The sequence below is a fragment of the Rousettus aegyptiacus genome, unplaced genomic scaffold (assembly GCF_014176215.1).
Source record: "Rousettus aegyptiacus isolate mRouAeg1 unplaced genomic scaffold, mRouAeg1.p scaffold_m13_p_5, whole genome shotgun sequence".
NCBI lineage: Eukaryota > Metazoa > Chordata > Mammalia > Chiroptera > Pteropodidae > Rousettus > Rousettus aegyptiacus.
The window spans coordinates 346,067-367,013 of NW_023416308.1; the positions used below are offsets into that span (position 1 = coordinate 346,067).

The following is a 20,947-nucleotide window of genomic DNA, read 5'->3' on the forward strand; positions in this document are numbered from 1 at the left end:
TGGTGCCTGACAGAGGACACGTGGGGTACCTGCCCTCCCCCCATCGCGGGCTGCCTGGGGACCCTCAGGCCCTCGGGAACTGGACCCTTGCGAGGGCCCAGGAGGTTGAAGCCAGCTTGTAGCAGCTGCCCCGCCCCCAAGGCTGTCCCCTTAGGGTCTCCATTGCTCTGACAGCCCCTCTGGGCCACAGGGAGGCCGCTGGGCGAGCCACCTCCAGCGATCCAGCCCCTGGCGCAGAGGAGCTGAGGAGCTCTGGGGGCCCAGCTGGCAGCTGTCCTCACCTCCTGGGGGCGTGAGCCAGGGTGGAGAGGGGCCAGGAGGGAGGGGGCCAGGCTCAGGCCCACCCTCCAGCTACCTAGTCTGGATGCTTCACGGGTGGGCAGAGAGGGGAGGCTGGTGTGAGACTACGGTCCCACAGCACCCGGGGGCTGCACACTCACGCCTGGGGGCCACCCCTCCAGACTCCAGCACCACCACCTGGGCAGGGCCGGGTCAGCAGGGAACACTGCAGAAGCATCGTCGCTCAGAAACGCGTGTGTCCTGGTCCCAGCCTGGTGCGGGGAGCGGGAGGCGAGTTCTCTAAGGCCCCTCACCCCACCCCGCCCCTGCTTAGTCCCGTCTGGCTCCATCCAAGGCCCCAGCCGGAGCGGCTCCCGGGGCCAGGAGGTGGCCTGTCGCGGGGTGAGGGACGGGGCTGGGGGAGGATCCACAGCACCCGCTGGCTTTCAAAAAGGAAAGCGCCGGCATCTCCGCCGCCCGGCGGGTGGAGGGCCACGCTCCGGGGCCTTCCAGCCCCCATGCCCCGTTCTAAGTTTGCGCAGGAAAGCTGAGGGACCCCAGTTCCCACGGGGGTCTTGAGGAGGAAGTAGGGAAGCCTGCACCGAGTGAAGGCCTGCCGCTGGGCCAGGCCCGGGCATGGGGATGGGACAAGCCTGAACAGACACTCACAGGCACGGGACCTCGGGAGGCCGGTGGCCGGGGCTCCAGCCCCTTCCCAGCTCAGGTACAGGGGTCCTGCTGGGACTCGCCCCTGCACGCAGTCCCTCTGCTCCGGAGCTGGGAAGCTGACTCAGGAGTGGCGGGCAGCCCCTGAGCAGCCCCCAGGCCTGTGATAACTTCCCGAGGGTCACCCGCTGACACGTGACCCAGCGCTACCGGAGCCACATCCTTCTCCCATCCTCTCCCCCCATCCCCCCCCATTTGGTGGTGGAAGAAAGGGGTCACTCCAGGTCAAAGTACAGGTAAGAGGGCCCCGGGCTGCAGGTTCGGACCCGGGTGGCGGGGTGCGCTCCCGGCCGCGGGCGGCGGCGGTCACAGCGCGCTTTGTCTGCGAGGACCCGGCCTGCGGGGCAGCCTCGGCCGAGACACGCGGCACAGTCTTCACCGGCCGCGCCCCGCCCCAGACAAAGAACTAACTCGGGGCCGGTGGGCGCGGCGGGAGCCGGGAACCCCAGCGGCCGAGTTCGCGCCGGGGCGCAGACAAAGGCGCGCGCCCCACACGACGCCCGGCCCCGCCTCCGCTGCAGGCCCCCCACCGCCCTGGCCGAGGCCGGGGACCCTCTGCCGGACGGCACCCCAGCCCGCCTGTCGCCACGTGCACCCCCAGGGCGCAGCAGGAGGGACGCCGGGTCTCCCCGCGCTCGGCTGCGGGGACGGACTGCGTAGGGAGAGCGCCGGGGGCCTCTCCTGCGCCTCGCTCCTCTGGAGGGGGCGGCTGCTGTCTCGGCCCCGGCCCCGACCCGAGCCCTTCCCCGAGGCCACCAGCGCGCACTCACCGCGCGGGCGCCCCGCGTCCAGCGCGCTCCGCAGGCGATCGCGGCTAGTCCTCGGGTCGGATCCCGATCCGGAGCCCAAGCCGCGCGGCACGGACGCAGGCGGCGGAGCGCGGGTCCCCACCCGCCTCGGTCCGTCGAGGTGGCCCCTCTCCAGGTGCGCCCGCCTAGCCGGAGCCCGCGCCCGGGGCGCGCGGGGCGCGCATGTCCGCCGCGCCGGCTCGGCGCCCTGCGCGGCTCTCGGGGCGCTCTGGGCCCGGGGCGCCGTCGGCGCGGCGCAAGGCCCGGAGGCGGCAGCGGCGCAGGGGCTCTGCGGGCGGGCGCGCAGGCGGCGGCGAGCGCGGGCGGGCGGCGGGGCGGGGCGCGGGCAGGCCCGACTAATCTAGCCCCGAGGCGCGGATCCGTGCGCGCGGGGCTGCCGGCTCGGGTCCCGGCGGTCCCCGTCGCGTCCCCGCGACCAGGTCAGGGCGCGCAAGGCCGCCGTACTGGACGCTTTATGGGCCGACTCCTCCTAAGCTCACAGTAGCGAGCATGGACGGCTCTTAGCGCCGTTTACAGAGGGGTAAAGTGAGTCACCGAGCACTGAGGTCCAAGAGCTGAGACTTGAAGGGAGACAGAGCCTCATACCTGCCCATCCGCCCTCCCTGGGCCCCAGTTTCAAAGTCTGCGAAACGGGGATGCGAAGTGGGAGACAGGGTCCCAGCGGTTAGTGGTCACTGTCCGTGGGCGGCTACTGGCAGCACGCGGGAACCCTGACCACGCCCCGGCCGGCCGCCATCCGTGGACCGAAGTGGAAATGGGATCCAGGCGGAACCACCGCCCGGAATGAAGGTGGAATGAAGGCCGGGGAGCGCACAGGGGGAGCCCCAGGCCGCCTGCCGCCCAGGTTGCCAGGCGAGAGAGCTGGGGTGGAAGGCGCCCCCGTCAGCTCTCCTGGGCTGTCCAGAGACCTGCCCCAGGCTGGGCCACCAGTGGTGGCGTCCACCCAGTGGGAGCCAGCTAGAGACCCTGTGCCGGACCAGCAATTTTCCTCCTCAAAAGTCGCCTGGACACCTCTTACTTGTATAGAGCTCACGAAATCTCCAACCAGGGGAAACAGTAGGGAGTGCCAGCCTTTAAACCTTTCTTTTCCATTTAAATTATTTACCAAATACATGTCCCCCCCTCCCGCCCCCACGGCATCATTCTCCAAAGCACTTCCATTTCCTGACAAAGAGAGCATCAGCACTCAGCGCTGGCTGGTCAGGCACCGGGCTCGTGCCTGGCAGGTGTGGAGCTGGAGCTTCACGCCTGTTGTGTGAGGACACCCCCGTCACCCCCATCTCACTGACGAGGAAACAGGAGTGAGGTGACCCGACAGGTCACGGAGCTGGTATGTGGCAGAGCCACGATTTGAACCCGGACAGTCTGGCTGGGGGTCCACGGGCTGGGGAGCCAGCAGAGGCCAGAGCGGGGACTCGTTTCTGACAGGAGAACTCCCCGGGGGGGGGGGGGCTTTGCGTGCCCCTCTGCCCACCACACATGCCACAGCACACGGCTCTGGGCCTCGGGCAGCTCTGGACGTCCGTGCAGGGGTCCCGAGGCCCCTGTGCCCACGGCACGGGGCCTGCAAGACGCCCGAGTCCAGGACTCAGAACGGCCGACCACACACGGCAACGCCGAACTCGTTGGGGCCGGGAGCACCCAGGTGGCAGATGCTGCACTGACGGCTCTGGGCACGGAGGGGCCAGCAGCCCAGGGGTGTGGCTGCCTCTAGAAGCTGGAAGCAGCAGGGACCAGCCCGGTCTGCACTGCGGCTTAGCCCTGGGGGACCCCTTCCAAACTCTGGCGACCAGACTATATGATGCAAATTTGTGGTCACTTGTTCAGCAGCCACAGGAAATGCTCACTCTTGCCTCCAGGACCCTGATGGGGACAGGAAATGCAGAAGGCCCAGCCTTGGGGCACACAGGGCTGCCCTGGCATGTGGCACAAGATGCTGTCATCTCGGAGTTAGGCTCCCGGCAGGGCAGTGCACAGGAGGGGCCCTGCAGCCAGGACCTGAAGGAGGAGATGACCCGGCTGAGGGGCTCAGGGGACAGCCTGCTGGGATGGGCCCCAGGGTGGGAGGGGCCACGCGGAGGGACCGGAAGGTGCAGTGGGAGCAGGACAGGGCTTAGATCTCTCTGTAGGGTTCTCTGCAGGGACCAGGGAAGCAAGGCCCCGGCTGGGAGCTGCTGTGACAACCAGGCGTGCGGACGAAAGGGGCTGCCCACTTGGAGATGTCAGCTCTGTGGGATGGGTGTTGGGGTCCCGGCCGGGGGGCTGTGAGGACCGGGGGCGGGGGGCCCTCTGTGTGAAAGGTGCCTGTGCTGGGGTCACGCCCACCGTCTGACGGTGAGACCCAGAGACGCCTTGTATGGAAGGGGCAGGCGGAGAGGCGAGGACACAGCCCAGGGGCGTCCCGGCTCTGTCGCTCCTGCATGGCCCTGGCAGGCCCCAGGCTCCCAGGGGTGGACATGCACCAGGTCGCTGCTCTTCATCACGCCTCACAGGTGAGAGGCAGTGGCCGAGGCTGCACCCAGCCCCCAACCCTGGCAGTCAGGGCTCTGGGAGCCAGTGGGGGTGGGATGAGCAGGCTGGGACTGGCAGCTGGGAGACGTGCCGTTCCAGGGGGAGCAGCCCCAGCCCAGCCTCGTCACCCTGTCCAGGACAAGCCCCAGGTCTGGCCCGCAGAACACACAACGTCCCAACGCACCCCGACTTCTCTCACTGCAGCCCCAGACGCCTGTCTTCTGTGATAACCCAGTCCTCGTTTGAAATGTAGCCCTCCGGCCCCGTCGCGGGCCAGTGGTCCTACATGGGCCGCCGCGCTGGAACCGCCCTGGGGGCGGGTCTGATTGTGTCTGGGAAGGAAGGAGCTGCCACAGGAGACGTTCATGAGGTTAGAAACCCAGAAGGAAACAGAGTGGGCCAGGAGCCCAGGGTGTCCAGTGTCAGACCCCCAAACCACAGTGACGTCACGCGAGGGCCCGCGTGGTGGCGCTCAGCACAGTCACCCCGGGGCATGGTGCCACAGCCATCATGAAACTGCACCTGTCATTGTTACGAGCGTGAGGGGGGCGTCGTCACGGGCTCCACCCACGACTGGGGGTGCCCGCCCCAGTGCCGTTCAGCCGGGTGGTGGGGAGGCAGAGGCTGCGCGAGGACCATGTGACAGGGACGTCTGCTGAGCCCGAGGACAGGGCCCATGGGGAGCCCAGCGTGGTGGTGCTGAGGGGCGGAGCGGGGCCGAGGGGCGGGGCCTGCTGGGGGCGGTGGCGAGGGGCGGGGCCGTGCCGAGGGGCCCCAGACAGGCGCGCTGGACGGTTCGCAGCCCGGCCCGGAAGGGCTCCCACGGACCCGGAGCCCAGAGGGGATCCTCGCCGCGCGCGTGTCCACTGTCAGTGTCCACAGGCTGGGCGGGGAGCAAAGGCCAGGAAAGCCGCAGAGGCCGCGAGGGGGCCGACCGTGCCAACTCGGCGCCGCTGCTGGGTGGCTCTCCCGCCCACCCGTCCACAGCGTGAGTTCCGTCACAGCGGCCACGAGGGCAGGGTGCAGGCGGCGTCAGAGACGTGGGGTTCTGCGGAGTTGGGGAACCCCGAGGAAAGGCTCGGAGGACGTGGCCGCGCAGCCGAGCAGGGGCTGCACAGGCTGCAGCCCTGGCACAGGAGACTCTGGCTGTCTGCCGTCCTCAACACAGGCCACCGGCCACGAAACCCAAGGTGTCCACGCAGGACGGGGCAGCCTGCGGCCGTGGCTGAGCGCCGGTCCGGGGAATACGCCCACCCGGCCCTCAGAACGTGGTGTACTTGGAACTGGGGTCTTTGAGGGATCCTGAGATGAGGTCACCCTGAAGCAGGGTGGCCCCATGTCCAGTCACCATGTCCTTAGAGTGGAGATCGAAGCAGGCCACAAGGCTGCCTGAGGACAGAGAAGGAATCGGGAGCCATGAGGCCACAAGCCTAGGACGCCCAGAGCTACCAGGGGCTCGATGAGGCAGGAAGGACCCTCATCTGAGCCCCCGAGGGACTGCAGCCCTGCCCACACCTGGACTCCGGACCTCCGGCCTCTGGAAATGCACCCGAATTCCTGCTGTTCGGGGCAGTCCCTGGAGCCCCAGTCCTGCCCCGCCCTGCCGGTCCCCGAGGGTCACGGGTCCTCAGTCGGTGTCCAAAGCATGAGCCACGTGCCCCACGGGGCTTTCTGGGGGCAGGCATGTGTAAGCATGCAGGATAGTGTGATGGTGTGTAAGTGTGCAGGAAGGAGTGTCTAAGTGTGTGAGCATGTATGTGTGTGTAAGTGTGCAGGCAGGTGTGTGTAAATAGGCAGGAAGGAGTGTGCATGAATGTGGAAGCACACGAGCAGGCTGTGGAAACATGCCGACGGGCGTGTAAGCGTGCAGGAAGGTGTGTGTGTGGCATGTGTGTAAACGTGGACAGGCATCTGCAAGCATGTGGCAGGTGTCTGAGCATGTGAGCACGTGTGCCAGCGTGCAGGCAGGCTGTGGAAGCGAGCAAGCGTGTGTGGCGTGTGTGGCGCACTGGGGGCCACGCAGGGGAAGGGCGTGGCTGCCGGGCCCGCCCCCCGACAGCTCCTACAGCGGCCCAGGGCCCTCAGGGGAGGTGGACCCCAGCGTGGCTCATGTTGGGGAGCCACCCACAGGCTCCCGGGGGCCAGGTGCTGACACCAGCAGTGGGGACACACCCCACCCCAGGCTGCAGGCCCCACGGGACCCCACTTAGCAGGGAGGAAGCTGAGCCTCGGTGGGGGCAGCCGGGCTGCAGACGGGGCCTGTGCTGTCCTGCTGCCCGCAGGGACCCACCTGTCCACCCCTTCGCAGCCCAGGCCATTCCTGCCCGGGAAGCAGCCAAGGCCCAGAGCTGGGACACATCCTGGCCACGGGTCTGGCAGATGGACCAGACAGACAGACAGGGGACTGCGGGCCACAGGGAAGAGTGTCAGCCTCCTGGCCGGCCACGTGGGCGGATGGCAGCCTGTCCGGCCCAGCAGGCTGCGTAATGAGCCCACACAGTTTTCACCCTGTATTTTTCCAATAAAAAGCAGTTAGACGCCAACCACAGCCTCGCGGAGGGCCATCTGGCCGCACGGCTGTCCTCCCTGCCAGCAGCCGGCCAGGGCAGGGCCTGCTGCATCCAGAGGGTGGATGGGCACTCCCGGGGGAGGCGGTGGAGAGGGTTCCTGTCTGTCTGCACGCGGCCTCAGGGCTGCTGCTGCTGGAGAGGGGCCTTGCTGGTCCCCGTCTACCTGTCTGGGCGGCAGGATGTCCCCAGAGTGTCTGCGCCTCAAGCCAGAGGCGGAGGCCAAGGCCGGTGACTGGGGGCAGTGGGCTGGCAGGGGCTCCTGGGAGCAGAGGCCCACGGAGGGGTGTGGCTGCTGCTGACCTTGGCCCTGGACAGTCTGGGAGCGGCCGGCTGGCCAGGAGAGGCGCTGGGTCCAGCCGCCCCTCCCAGAGCAGCCTGGATGTCTCCTGACCGGTCGTTTCCGGTCCCCTGTGTGTCAGGGAGGGGACAGGCCAATCTCGTTCCAACCGTGTGCACAGCCCGAGTCCAGGGGCCGAGTGAGGGTTGGGGAGGTGCTGCTGTGGGTGCTGCAGGTGAACCCCGTCTTCTCCCCCTCCCACGTCCCTGTCACACACTCAGGGCACTGGCCATCCTGGGAATCCACCCCCCAACCAGCCCCCCGGAACAGGTGCCCTACAGAAAGGAAGCTGGGGCGCCACAGAGGGCAGAGGCCCTTCTCTCTGCTCCCGGAGGGGTCCCCACCCTCTGACAGGTCGGTCTGACTGAAATGGGGGGCGGTGACTTTGGCCGAGCCCTGGGCAAGGGTCCACTGGGCCCTCTGACCCACACCTACTGGATGGGCCCGGAGAAAGTCACTCTGCGTCCGGAAGCCGAGCTCGGCGAGGGAAGATGACGTCGGGTCCCACTCGCCACCCAGGCTCTTGCCGGTCACGACCTCAAACTCGGGACTGGACAGATCCAAGGATCAGGGGGGGCCTGGCTGTGGCCAGACCACGGCGGGGACTCGGCGCGGTCGGCGCCCCAGGGCTGAGCCGGGGAGTGGTGCCAGGGCAAGGCCGTGTGGCGGGGACCCCCAGGGTGGCGCCCCGATGCACTTGAACAGAACCCGAAGTTCTCACTGTACGCCAGGGCCACCACATGCTGGGCTGGGCATGTCCCCAGGCCACCTGTACAGACCGCTCACGGTGCCCACGGAGGCCCTGGCCGGCCCGACGCACAGCTCTGGGGAAGCCGGGCTCCGCCCTTGGCCAGCATCCCCCCTTCCTCCCCAGAACCACGGGCACCAAGGGGCAGTTGGAAGCCCCAAGGGGGTCTAGGCCAGCAGAGGAATCAGCCCAACAGACTGCAGCCAACCCCCGGGCATTGGGCTCCAGGACTCAGAACTGGGCTTCCTGCAAATGCCCCAGAGCAAGCTGTCCCCCCGGGGCACAGAGCGGATCCCCGGAAAGGCAAGAGCCACCAGCTCCAGACGCCACCCAGGACCCATCCAGAGCGAGCTTCCCCCGTCCCCCAACTGGCCTGGACCGGGAGGCAGGCCCCTGGATCCCGCTCGGGCCAGGCCCTTGGGTTCCTGGGCGGATGTGAGCATGGAGGAGGCCGAGCCACGGCACCCTGTTAGCCCTTGGACACAGCCTGCCACCGCCGGGCCAGAGTGTCGATGCAGAAGTGACCGATGTCTCGGTGCACACAGTCACAGCTGCTGTGAGGGGCTGGGTCCTGCTGGAGCCGAGGGCGGAGGGCAAAGCTCTCCAGGGCCAGCACTAAGCCAGGGGCCAGGCTGCGCCTGGGGGGAGCAGGGCCTCGGACCCCCCACGTCCCTCAGGGCAGCCCCCGCTTCAGAGAGCGCTGCCTGCAGGTCGGTTCTGCATTAAGGGGGCGCTGAAGGCGTAGCCAGCGAGCATCTCCCGGGGGCCCTCACCTAACCTGTCTAAGCGGCAGAGGACGACAGCTCCACGGACACACAGGCCGGTCCCCACGCCCACGGCCCTGCGGGCAGCGGGGGCCAGCACAAGGCGCCCTCAGGCCCCGCAGCTCTGTGAGCCCACAGGATGGCTGAGGGGCGGCCGCCTGGGGCCGCAGACGACACTGTCACCTCCCAGCTGCCCTCTGGCCACCTTCCCAGGACGGCGAGGCCAGGACAGCGACCCCGCTCAGGCCTCCGGGCTGACCGCCCCGGAGGACGCGCCCCCTGGTGTCACCAGCCTGCTCGGCCGACCCCTCCCAGGCCCCTGGGACACAACGCTGGCTCTCGGCCGCTCGCCACCCCCACGGCTGGTCCCCTGGACCCCAGGCATCTCTGTGGGCCTGTCGTGACCTGCTCACCCCGCAGGGGGCCTTCCAGCCCTTTCCACACTCGCTCACGCGCTCGTCCACCGAGGAGCCCGAGAGGGCCATCCCCCCGTCTGCCCACGGCTGGGGCAGCTCTTGCCGGATGCAAGCCAGGCCACCAGGATGGGGACCCAGAGCCACAGACCCCAGACCTCCGGACGGAACCTCACCCCGCAGACGCGCTCGCCTCGGGCCAGCCAGGGCTCAGGGGCCTCCCGTCCGCCCTCGCAAACACCCTCGCACCCCTTCCCGGCAGCCCAGGTGCTCGTCCTCCTCGACGCCCGCCCTCCCAGGAGGGCCTCCCCACGAGGACGAGGGGTCCTAGCCCGCCGGGTCCCCGCTGTGTGACCTCGGCCGGCTCCTCGCTCTCTCTGTGCCTCAGTATCCGCGTCCGCATTGGGGCTTTGGGACAAGCCGGCACCTGCGCCCCTCAAGTCTCACCCGCTGCTGCTTCCTGGGTCCCAGTGGCACCCTGTGCCCCGCTGTGCCCCCCACAGCACGGAGCCTAGCATTCGGGGTGCTCCATGAACAGCCGCCCAGCCGTAAGCTCTGGGCAGCCCCACGGGTGGCCAGGACCGAGGACCCTTGGAGCCCGAGGCCAGAGGCGCGAGGCTGAGCGGCTGCAGGCGGGGTCCGGGCTAGTCCTGCGCCAAACGCCCAGCTGGCAGGACCCGCACTGTCCCCGAAAGCGACGCGAGCGCGGGGTGAGGGGGGGCTCGGCTGCTGGGGGAACTCTGCTTCCGGTGCCCGGTCCGACCCCAGCCCAGGACACGGGCTGCACTCAGCCCAGCCCCCCGCCCTGCCCACGGCACCCCCTCCCGGGGGGCCCCGCGCCAGGAGCCGCAGCCTCGCCGTGGGTCCCCGGGAGCCTGGGGCCCCCCAGAGCCACAGCCTTTCTGCAGGCCTGCGGGTGCACCCACGTGGGGAGCGCGGGCGGGCGGCGGGGAAGGGGGCTTACCTTGTCGTCCCCGTCGCTCTCGCTGTCACACTGTGGGGGAGAGAGAGAGGGGGTGAGTCAGAGCCCCACAGCACCCCACATGCAGGCCGGGCGGGCATCGGGCGTCACTGGGGTCGGGGGAAGGAGTGTGGGAGGCTGGGCCAGGGGTGGGGGTGTCCTCGGCCACACAGGGCGCCCCGGGTCGGAGCGCCATCGAAGCCGGGTGTCTGTGGGGCCGGGAAGGCAGAAGCGAGACCAAGGGGCACGGCCCGCAGGCAGGTGCGCCCGCCCAGGGCAGACGCGGCCGGCAAGCCCCGCGCCCCTCCGCGCTCAGGGCCGGCCTCGGGGCGGCAGGGGCGGGGAGAGGCAGGGCGTCAGGGCCCCTGGGGAAGACGAGGGCTGGGCCAGCGGGGGCCAGCAGGGAGGGCGCCTGGAGTGCCCTCCCCACACGCCCCACACGCGGAGCAGAAAAGTGTCAGCACGTCGGTTCCGCTGGGGCTGAGACAAGCTACAAACGGACCCTGGCGCTGCATCTTCAGTAGACAGCGCTTCAGAAAGGGAGGCTGCTGGACACCGACCGATCCCGCCCGAGAGGATACCAGGGCCCCTCCCGGCAGCCACGGCTGGTGCCTTCGAGCCACGCCCCTGCCTGGAACACGGGCATGCCGGGCCCACGGGCGGGCTGCGGTCCCAGGCCAGCGGGCGCTGTCACCCGCGGCCGAGGGACGTGTGGACCATCTCCTGGCCACAGAGCCATCTTAAGAGGTCAGACCAGCCTCTTGCGCCGGCTTGTGGGTGGGGAGAGGCGCTCGGCCCCAGTGCAAGGGACGCAGAAGGCGTCGTGGTCCATGGACTTGCACTGCACTCGGCCTTGGGGCTGGGCATTCTGGGAGAGGGGGTCAGGGCTGCCCGGTGCCCGGACGTGGCCTGTGGGCCAGGGCCCTGGAGGAGGAGCCTGCAGGAGGTCAGGCACCCCTGGCCACGGAGCTGCCGCACCCGCAGACCCCCGAACGGGCTCTTCCTGCTTAATTAGCGGCTCAGGTCCGGAGTGGGGAGCAGGGTGTGCAGCTGCCACACGGTGCCTGGAGCCACCGTGGCCCCGCTTCCCAGGTCTCCCCACAGCTCCCAGACAGCAGGAAGGCGCGAGGGAGCTTCCCACTGAGCATTCAGACCCTGTAATAACCGACCAGCACCGTCGTCAGCCAGCGCAGGCCGTGGCGTGAACAGATTCACGTGACCAAGTCCCACTGAATTAATGTTTAACTGCAGTCAAATCGGAATTGCATGAAGCAACTGATCAGAGCGAGGAGAGGAAGGGGCCACGTCTGTCTTGCGGCCGCTGCCCGGGAGAGGCGGCCTTCGTGGGGCAGGCGGGGCTGGGCGGCCCTGGGGAGCATTGCTCGTGTGGGGGGACAGGCAGGAGTCCAGGACAGGGCCGACCCCAGGCCTCAGGGGATGTGCTGGGCATGGCGGAGAGGCCGCTGCGGGTCCCGAGCGAACGCCTGCTCCGGCTCCGTGCATGCTGTGCCTTGAACTCTCTGCGCCTCGGTTTACGCTTCTGTAAGTCAGACAACAGCCTCCCTACAGGGTCATCGCCTGGCTTCAGTGAGTGTGTGCGCGCGAAGACCAGGACAGTGCCGGGGGCGCACTCGGCGTGCTGCTGCGTGACTGCCTCACCGCCACCGCCACCGCTGTCACCGTCACCGCCACCGTCACCGTCACCATCACCACCGTCACCGTCACTGTCACCGTCACCGTCACCACCACCATCACTGCCACCGTCACTGCCACCACTGTCACCGTCACTGTCACCGTCACTGTCACCGTCACCGTCACCATCACCACCGTCACCGTCACCACTGTTGCCGTCACCATCTTCCAACATGCCGAGAACAAGGGGCTCCCCTCTGGAGTGGCCGCGCACCCAAGCCTGGGAGTTTCGGGGTGTCTCCCGGCCGTGGAAGTCCTTGCTCTCCTTCGTGACCCTGAGAGGCCGAGGCCGGACGGCAAGCCCTCCTTGGCCCTGACGACGCCCGACATCAACGCTGCCCCCCTTCCCCGTGCTCCAGTCCCCCCAGCACGCAGCACGCGCCTCTACTGGCTACGAGCTCCTCCTGGCCGCGCAGCAAACGATGAACCAGGACGACCACTTGTGCGGGGCCGGCTTCTCTGCCGCCCTCCAGCCGGACCCGAGGGGCGCGGTCCTGACCGCATCGGCGTCACCAGAGGGGCCACTGCAACCCAAAAGGCCGGGGCCCAGGCGACTCCAGCGAGTGGCGGGCGCGAGGCCCCCCACCAGGCGCTCAAGCACCCTGACAGGTCAGGGGCAAACGTGAGCGCAGGGCTCCACGCCCAGCCCGAAAGCTCAGCCTCCCTCGCCCAGAGGTCCCCGCACATCACCCGTGTTCCCAGCTGCGACGTGCGGGCACCCGAGGGTCGCCACGTGTGGTCCACGTTCACGGACGTGACGTCACGTGGGACAGAAGGGACCTCTTAGGCTCAGGCGACGGCCTTCCCAGATCCCCGTCCAAGGCTGGACAACGGCCTTGAGACGGGGCTGCAGGTCGGCTTGGTTTGGTCTGATTTTTTTTAAAGTTGATGGCGACCTTTAAAACCCTGGAGATGCCTCACGAGTACTCAGTCCTGCCCCTGACTAAGAACGGGGGGCACACGGCCACACGTGGGCTCTGCTAGTGCTGGCGGCGCGCGCCACGGGCTCTGCCGCACCCCCACCGCCCCCTCCAGCACGCCGGGCCTGAGCGCGGGTCCTCGTCGCGTGCCACAGAGTGGGGTCCCGTCCTGCCCCCTCTGCATACAGCAACCGTGGCTGCTGGTTTCATCTCTCCGAGCCTCAGTTTCCCCATCTGCAGAGACGGGGCGGGGGGGTGAGGGTTTTGGATTAAACAGGTCAGCCCACGCAGAGTGCTCAGAACGCAGCGGGCTGGCAGCCGGGGCTCCGCGAGCCTGAGCCGCGGTCACCGTCACCGCTGAGGCTGTCACCACGCCATCAGGTCGCCGCCACCGGTCACGACCACGACCTTCGCCCTCATCCCCGCTGTCACGACCACGACCTTCGCCCTCATCCCCGCTGTCACGACCACGACCTTCGCCCTCATCCCCGCTGTCACGACCACGACCTTCGCCCTCATCCCCGTGTCACGACCACGACCTTCGCCCTCATCCCCGTGTCATGACCACGACCTTCGCCCTCATCCCCGTGTCACGACCACGACCTTCGCCCTCATCCCCGCTGTCACTTTGGCCACTGTCATCACCGTCATCACCACTGCCATCGCCACGAGCTCCGTCGCCACCGTCACGGTCACCACCATGACCTCCGTCGCCACTGTCCCCACCTGCCCCAGCGGCGTCCCTCACATCACCCGACCAGCCCCTGGAGGCTACTGAGCCCCCGCAGGCCCGGGCGCAGACGCCTGGCCGTGCCCCGCCTGCCAGGAGGTCTGCGGCACGCGGCCTCCACCCCGGGCCTCTCCCAGAAACCCGGGCAGCTGCTCGCTGGGGGTGGGGGCCGCGCCTCACCGCCCACGACGGGGAGACCCTACCAACGGCCATCGGGCAGCGACGGAAATGTGACTTTTACTCCCTCAGTGCGAACATTAATTATGGCTTTGTAGCAGAGCTCCGAGGGCCGCCTGTCCCCCATCTCTCAGACAAAGGCATGAAAAATTCATGGGCTGGGAGGCCTTGCCACTGAGCCTCAGCATGCCAGACATTCCAGCCGCCTGGCCTGGACCAGGGAGGCGGGGGTGGGGGGGTGGGGGGGGGGCGGGGGGAGCCAGGGCAGGCACTGAGGGGCCCGGAGGCTGGCCTGGGGGGCAGGGTGGGCCCGGCCCTGCCTGTTCTCAGCCCCCCTCTCAGGTTGACCCCGCTTCACTCCAGGGGTCAGAAAGGGCTGAGAGGCGGCACAGGGTTGGGCAGCTCCTCACCAGCCTGGGACGCGCTCCCAACGGGCGCTGTGGCCTGCAGAGGCCTGGGCAGCGGGGGGTGAACACGCAGGCAGGAGCCGGCCGGTCAGTGCTGGGCGACGGGCGGGCAGGGGGGCCGGGGCTGCTGGCGGCGCGGGGCCGATGCCCACCCTGGGCCCTGCCCATGTGGTCCTCACGGTGCCACGTGCGTTCCGTAAACCTGGGGACGCCCGGGACCCCGGGCGCACACACCCTCGGCGTGGGCAGCGTTTGCTGGGTGCTCCCGAGGCTCGCGGGCCCCGTGTGTGTGCGCGTCCAACGTGTGGAGGCGCGCTGAGGCCTGTCACGCGTGAGCACCTGGGCACCCGCCCCACAGGCGCCGCGCTGAGGCCCGTCACGCGTGAGCACCTGGGCACCCGCCCCACAGGCGCCGCGCTGAGGCCCGTCACGCGTGAGCACCTGGGCACCCCGCCCCACTGGCGCGCTGAGGCCCGTCACGCGTGAGCACCTGGGCACCCGCCCCACGGGCGCTGCACCCCAGAGTGCCCTGCCAGGTGTCCCGGTGTGTGTGCACACCCCGCGGACCTGCCACGGGGCCACGCGCCCCCGGCACGTGGCCCAGGGGCACAGGCCGTGCCGACAGCACCTGCCTGCGACCTCGCGGGGGTCTCTCTGCTCCTGGAGTCACCTCGGGAGATGTGGCGGGCGCCGCCTGCTCCGTCCGTAAGGGCCGAGGTGCCCGCCCTCTGCTCTGGACAGAGGCTCCATCGGGAGGCAGGACGTGCACCTGCCCAGTGAGTGGGCAGATGGCCGGGGCCGGAAGCAGCCTGGACTGCACGGCTGGAAGGAGGGGGGCAGGAGGGGGAACCCCCGACGTTCTGCTGAGGGGGGCACCTTGAGGGGTGGGGCTGAGGCTGCCTTTGCTCACTGTGGTGGCTTCTACACACCTCGCTCAGTCTCCACCACAGACCCACCTCCTTAGAAATGGGGAAACTGAGGCAGAGCGGCTGGGAGCCCACCGCGGGCTTAACTCGGCCCGTGCAGTCAGGCCCCACGCCAGCAACCCCCTCGTGGTGGCCCCGGGTCACAGCCCCCGCAGAGCCTGTGGCCGCCTCGTCAGACCTGATTAATGATGGCGGACTGGATGGGATCCTGAAAACCCCTCTTGTTTACTCAGCTAATTCACCTTTTATGAGTATTTAGGCTTTAAAATAAAACAAAGCACTAATTACTGAATTAACAAGCAATTTAGTTACTGGAGCCTAATAGCCAAGCGCAGGCACCTCGGTGAGCTACCAACCAGACAGGCGGGGCTGTCACCTGTCACAGGTGGGGCGGGGAGGACCGTGGGCCAGAGCCCACTCTGGCCAGGGCACTTCTGCGAGAGGCCGCACCACTCACCTGCCCGACCCCGTGACCGATCGACTCCCTGTGACCCTGTCCCCCACCACAGGTGGTACAGCCCCAACTTCTGGGGAGCCCCAAGGCCCTGCGGCTTCCGCCCCACCTATGAGGGAACCCACTGCCCCAACCAGCAGAGCCTGCCCACCCCTGGCCACCTGTCCCCGCGGCAGCCGGGAACGCATCACTCCTGGGCACACCTGACGCCTCCACGTCACCTCGCCCCCCAGGGGTCACACCGTCACTGCGATGACCCGCGCACGCACAGTCGCCCGTGTGCATGTGTGGCGCAGGGTCCTGCCCAGCGTGCGCCTGCTGCCCCGCCTGCTGCCCCTCCCCCGCGGCCCCCAAGAGGCGGCCTTTCTGGGTCCTCTTCAATCCTCTGACCTCGGGCCTGCGTGGCGCCTGGCCCACAGTGACTGCTCAACCCGGGCTCGGGGACCTCCAGCACCCGCCGCCTCAGGACCATGCGCTGGGGTCCCGGCCACACCGGGACCTCACTGTCCCTTCCTCCGCAGACCCCCTCCCCGCCCCCTCCCCGTTACAGGCTCTCCTCACACAGCCCTTGCCCGCGATAATTAATGAGCCCGTGTCACAGGATGAATAAAAGATGGCCCTGGGCCCCGCCCGCGCGACCTTTGCTGGAGTCATGGTATTAACGTGTTCTCCTGCTGTCAGACCCAAAGCGCTAACTGCCTCATGAATTATTCATCGCCACAGAAGCCGTACCCAGAAGGCACGGACACAGAGCCCCCCCCCGCACGTCCCCACCACCCCGGCTGCTCCCAGGGCTGAACCTCGGCTCCCGCTGCAGCACCTGGGCCCTCCCAGCGGCCCCGCCTCCGGCCGTGGCTCCTGGCACACGTGGCCGTGGCCGTGGCTTGTCCAGAGTGTCTCTGTCCAGCCTCCGAGGACAGGACCATGGCCCGGTCACCTGACTGCAGCCCTCTGGGACACACTACCTGGAGGCCTGGGGGCCGACTTGCCCCCCACGCGCTCGAGGGGCCAGGGCCCTCTGTGTGGCTGGGTCGCCTGGGGACCTCGCCCGACAGCCGAGCGCAGTAAACTCACCACCCCAGGGAACACGCTGGCCACCTCCCCTCCTACGGCTGCCGCATGTCGTGGGGCTCCGGGAGGAGGCTGGGGGGGCCCGGCACCGGCAAGAGAGCGGTGGCCGTCCCCAAGAGCGTCCCCCCAGACTCCACACCAGGTGCTGTGCCCACCGAGAGGGCACTGCAGAGTGGCTGAGCCGTCCGAGGCTTGGTCTCGTGCAGCCCTGCAGGGGGGTCCTGAGCGCCCGGCCGTCAGGGACTGTCACGGCCGGCACTACTGTCCTCAGCAGCGAACGTGGGGGCGTGCGCGGCCCAGCACGGGGGGACACGGGGGGCTGAGGAGTGCGTGGCGCCCAGTGGGGGCGCCGCGCCTCGGAGGGCGCGTTCTCGGCAGCCTCCTGCCGAGGGCCGGGGCCGGCGTCCTCCCCTTGGACCTGTGCTGACCAGGGGAACGCGGCACAGGTGCCACCATGCCGGCCCCACAGCCGCCTGGGCCTCCGGGAGCCTCGAGCCGTCCCCTCGCTGCAGAGGGAGGCCTGAGAGCGTGGCCACCCCTGCCCGGAACACCCATCGGGCAGGGGCCCCAGGCGTGTGAGGCCACCCTGCAGCCGGGCCGAAGGTCCCCAAATGGCCCCCGTGGACGCCACGGAGGCAGAAGTGCCCAGAGCTGAACCCGGGAAGCAGTGGGGTGCGGCTCTGAGCGGGCCGTGGCTTCTAGAACACCGTGGAGGCTTCGGGACGAGCGGGTGGACTCGGGGCCTCAGCAGAGGCCGTGGGCTTAAACCCTGGGGCTCTCCAGGGCAGGGGTGTGGGAGGCTGTCGGGGTGGCTTCTCTTGGCAGGCCCTGGAAGGTGACCAGCAGCCGCAAACCCACGGCCAGCCCGGACACGTGACCCCACGCTGCCTGGCGGGAGCGCTCTCCGTCGCTGCCCCGTGTGGCGGGGGGCTGGTGCCTCCGCCCCGGGCCTCGCCCCGTCTGAAACGCGACAGTGGCGCCAGGTCACGGACGGCTGGAGAGCCGCGGACTCGGGCTTCTCGCGGACGCACGGACGCCCTCCGGCCACTGCATCCGGCCCCCGCTCTGCTGACCGCACGCGCGTGCGCGGGACGGGGCGACACCCTGTGTCAGCCCCTGTGCCCCCCACAGAAGTGGGGCGCCCCCCCCCCCCCCGGCCTCCAGCCCCATGACGGTGCCCACAGCTCCCGGGGCTGCTGGGACGAGCCTTGCCTGCAGCTGCGGGGCCTTCCTGCCTCCTCTGGGTCCCCTGACACACCGACGCCCCACCCCGCACGCACCCTCGGCCCCACGTCCCCCTGGCTTCCCCGGATGTCCCCAGCCAGCAGGCACGGGTGCCGCCTCAGCACCCAGCGCTCTCCGGAAGCCCCCGCTGCCGACAGACCACCGCCCACCAGGACGGGGACCCCAAGACCTGCGCCGCTGCGTCCCCAGTGGCACCCCGCTGCCTGGCACTGTGTAGGTCACCAGTTCAACGTCCTCTGTCTGGGGGTGCACGGTGGTTTGCCGCCCAGACCCTCTTTCGTCCCGCTGCCAGAGTGGCCGCCTGCAGCACGGCCCTGGGGAAGCTCAGGACGGAGGCCCTGAGGCCACACCCCTCCAGCACCACATCCACTGACACGGGACACCGCGGAAGGGAGGTCTAGCTGCCGGCACCCCGCAGCCAGCCCCCCGACATTGATGTCCACGTCAGGGCCCGGCTCCCTGGCCGCAACACTGCAGATGTGTCCAAGAGCCGTGCTCAAAATACCTCACCACAAGCCCAAGGGGCTGACACCCCTGACCCCAGTTACTCAGGAGAGACACGGGACACCGGGGGCTCAGGGCAGGGCTTCCACGCTCTACCCACTGGAGAGTAAGATCTACAGCTGCACCCTGGGGCCCGAGAGGTTGGGGAAGAAAGAGGGAAGGGAGGGAGGGAGGGAGGGAGGGAGGCAGGCGGGCGGAGTGTCCCTCTGAAAGACGGGCGCCCAGGTGGGGCGGTGCTGTGGGGACAGGTCAGATCCCTGCGCCCAGGGAACGCCCCTCCCCCCCCCCCGCCCCCCGCCACCCAGCCTGAAGGATGCCGCTCCAGGCTCCAGGGAGAGGCTGACGGCTTTTTATTGCTTTTGCACAAATTACAGCCGCTGGGAAGTGGCGGAGGAGCAGGGTTACGAACGCCATGGACCTGCCTCGCGAAGACGAGCCTGCGTTGCAGGGCTGCGCGCGGGGCAGGCCGGGCGCGCGCACCTCGGCACCTCCCCGCCAGCCCAACCAGGAGGGACGCCTGGGCACCTCGCCACGCGCGGCGCCCCTTCCCAGCCAGCTTCCCGGCCCGCCGTGCCGCCCGAGGGTGGGGAGAGGCGGGTCAGGACCCGCACGGCTGCGCAGCGTCCTGCCTCGCGCCCCGCAAGCGCGGGCGCCCCGCCCCCTGCATCCGGGCTGGAGGCCGCAGGGCCGCGCTCTGTCGCGGCTGCTGCTCCGGGCTCCCCGCCAGGCCGCGAGGGAGCCCGACCCGCCCAGGCCGGCAGCGCGCGGAGGCTCCGGTCGGGAGCTGCGCCGCCAGCCCCGGCCCGCACGCTGGGTACCCAAGCTCTGCCGGGCACCCGGGGACCCCCCTCGGGGGCGGCTCTGGCCCTGCCTGTTCCCCTGGGGCTCGCGTGCTTCATCCGCTGTCTCCTCCGGGAGCCCCGCGGGCAGGCGTGGGGGCCGTCGCTGCTTTGCCAGCGGTGGTGACAGGTGCCGAGCGGGCGCGGGATGAACGCTTGTTCGAGGGAGGAGGGAGCATGAGAGGCACTTTTCACACCCCACATTCTCAGCGCGGCTGGGGAGACCCAGAGGTGTGGGGCGCCGGGCAGAGGGGGGCGCTGTGGGGCGCCGGGCAGAGAGGGCGCTGTGGGGCGCGGGGCGTCTGGGCAGAGAGGGCGCTGTGGGGCGCGGGGCGCCGGGCAGAGGGGGGCGCTGTGGGGCGCCGGGCAGAGAGGGCGCTGTGGGGCGCGGGGCGTCTGGGCAGAGGGGGCGCTGTGGGGCGCCGGGCAGAGAGGGCGCTGTGGGGCGCGGGGCGCCGGGCAGAGGGGGGCGCTGTGGGGCGCCGGGCAGAGAGGGCGCTGTGGGGCGCCGGGCAAAGGGGGCGCTGTGGGGCGCGGGGCGTCTGGGCAGAGGGGGAGCTGTGGGGCGCAGGGCGTCTGGGCAGAGGGGGCGCTGTGGGGCGCCGGGCAGAGAGGGCGCTGTGGGGCGCCGGGCAGAGGGGGCGCTGTGGGGCGCCGGGCAGAGGGGGCGCTGTGGGGCGCGGGGCGTCTGGGCAGAGGGGGCTGGGGTACAGGGTGTCCGGGTAGAGGGGGCACTCTGGGGTGTGGGGTGTCATGGCAGACAGAGCTAGGGGGCGGGGCAAGGTGGAGGGAAGGCCAGCTTCCTCCTGGTGGTCACAAGGGGTCTGAGGAGAAAGGTCTTGGGGCAGGAGGGATCTCAGGACACCAAACCGCGGAGTGGGGCGGGCCTGCCCGCCTAGGCTTGGCTCAGCCCCGCCCAGAGCACGGCCCCTCCCAAGGTGGTGTCTCAGGGTCCTCACCCAGAGGCTGTGGGACCATCATCGCTGGTGACAGTGGCCACCGTGGGGCGTGGCTGGGAGGCCAGGAGGAGCTGAGGGGCCAGCTGAGACCTGCCCGGGTCATCACAGGCCAGTGCCGAGAGCTGCCGAGATGTCCCCACTCCACCCCGAGTCCCCAGCCACCTCTGCCGGCTCAGCCCCCTTCGAGAGCACTCAGCCTGGGGGGGGGGGGCCGGGGCAGGGGGCAGGCCTCCCAGCCTCCCAGGGGCCAGCTCTGAGCCCCTGGGCCGGTGGTGGTGGATCACATCCCCGGTTGCAAGCAGCCAAGTTAAGAAACTTACTTTGGAACTAACGTCACGGCCCTGACGCACATCTGATAGTGGGCTGCGCAGGGCTTCTGGGGCAGAGCTGTCGGGGTGAGTGAAAATTGGAGATTTTCTGGGGATAAATCTCTGCAAATTAAACCCTTTTAGTACTGCCAGCAAACCAGGTCAGATGACAAATGCTCCAGTCACCTGGTGTGGGGACCCCGCTGGGGAGAGGCGACGACAGCGCCACTCGGGCTGGGTCTGAGGCCCCAGCCTCGGACAGACACAGAGGGCCAGGGGCACGCACAGCCGCACGCACAGCCGCACGCACAGCCGCACGCACAGCCGCACGCAGCGCCACGCAGCCCCGGTCTCGCACAGACCCACGGCTCGCCAGCAGAATCAGCCACACGCGTGCAGACACACGCGCGGCTCACACGCGCGTCGCCGAGGCCACACGCACGGGCGCCTCCAGACGGGCACGCGAGGCCCAGACAGCTCAGGCGGGGACGAGCAGCAGCGCGGGCTGCAGGCGTGCGCGGCCCCGCCAGGCCCCCGAGACGCGTGTGCGAGACACAGGCCCACACACGGGGCCGCGGCGCACGCTGGGCTCCCGGC

At 69.6% G+C, this 20,947-nt stretch overlaps 1 protein-coding gene across 10 annotated transcripts in view; it reads right to left on the reverse strand.

The window, feature by feature from the left end:
* FBRSL1 (fibrosin like 1) overlaps positions 1 to 20,947 on the reverse strand; it is a 62,202-nt gene that overhangs the window by 13,787 nt on the left and 27,468 nt on the right. For 9 of the 10 annotated variants that reach the window (XM_036220878.1, XM_036220881.1, XM_036220880.1 and 6 more), the window contains exon 5: positions 10,122 to 10,151. The exons of the other annotated variant lie outside the window; for it this stretch is intronic. In XM_036220878.1, the coding sequence (XP_036076771.1) occupies positions 10,122 to 10,151 (30 nt within the window). The remainder of the gene's footprint in view (positions 1 to 10,121; positions 10,152 to 20,947) is intronic. 10 annotated transcript variants of the gene reach the window in all.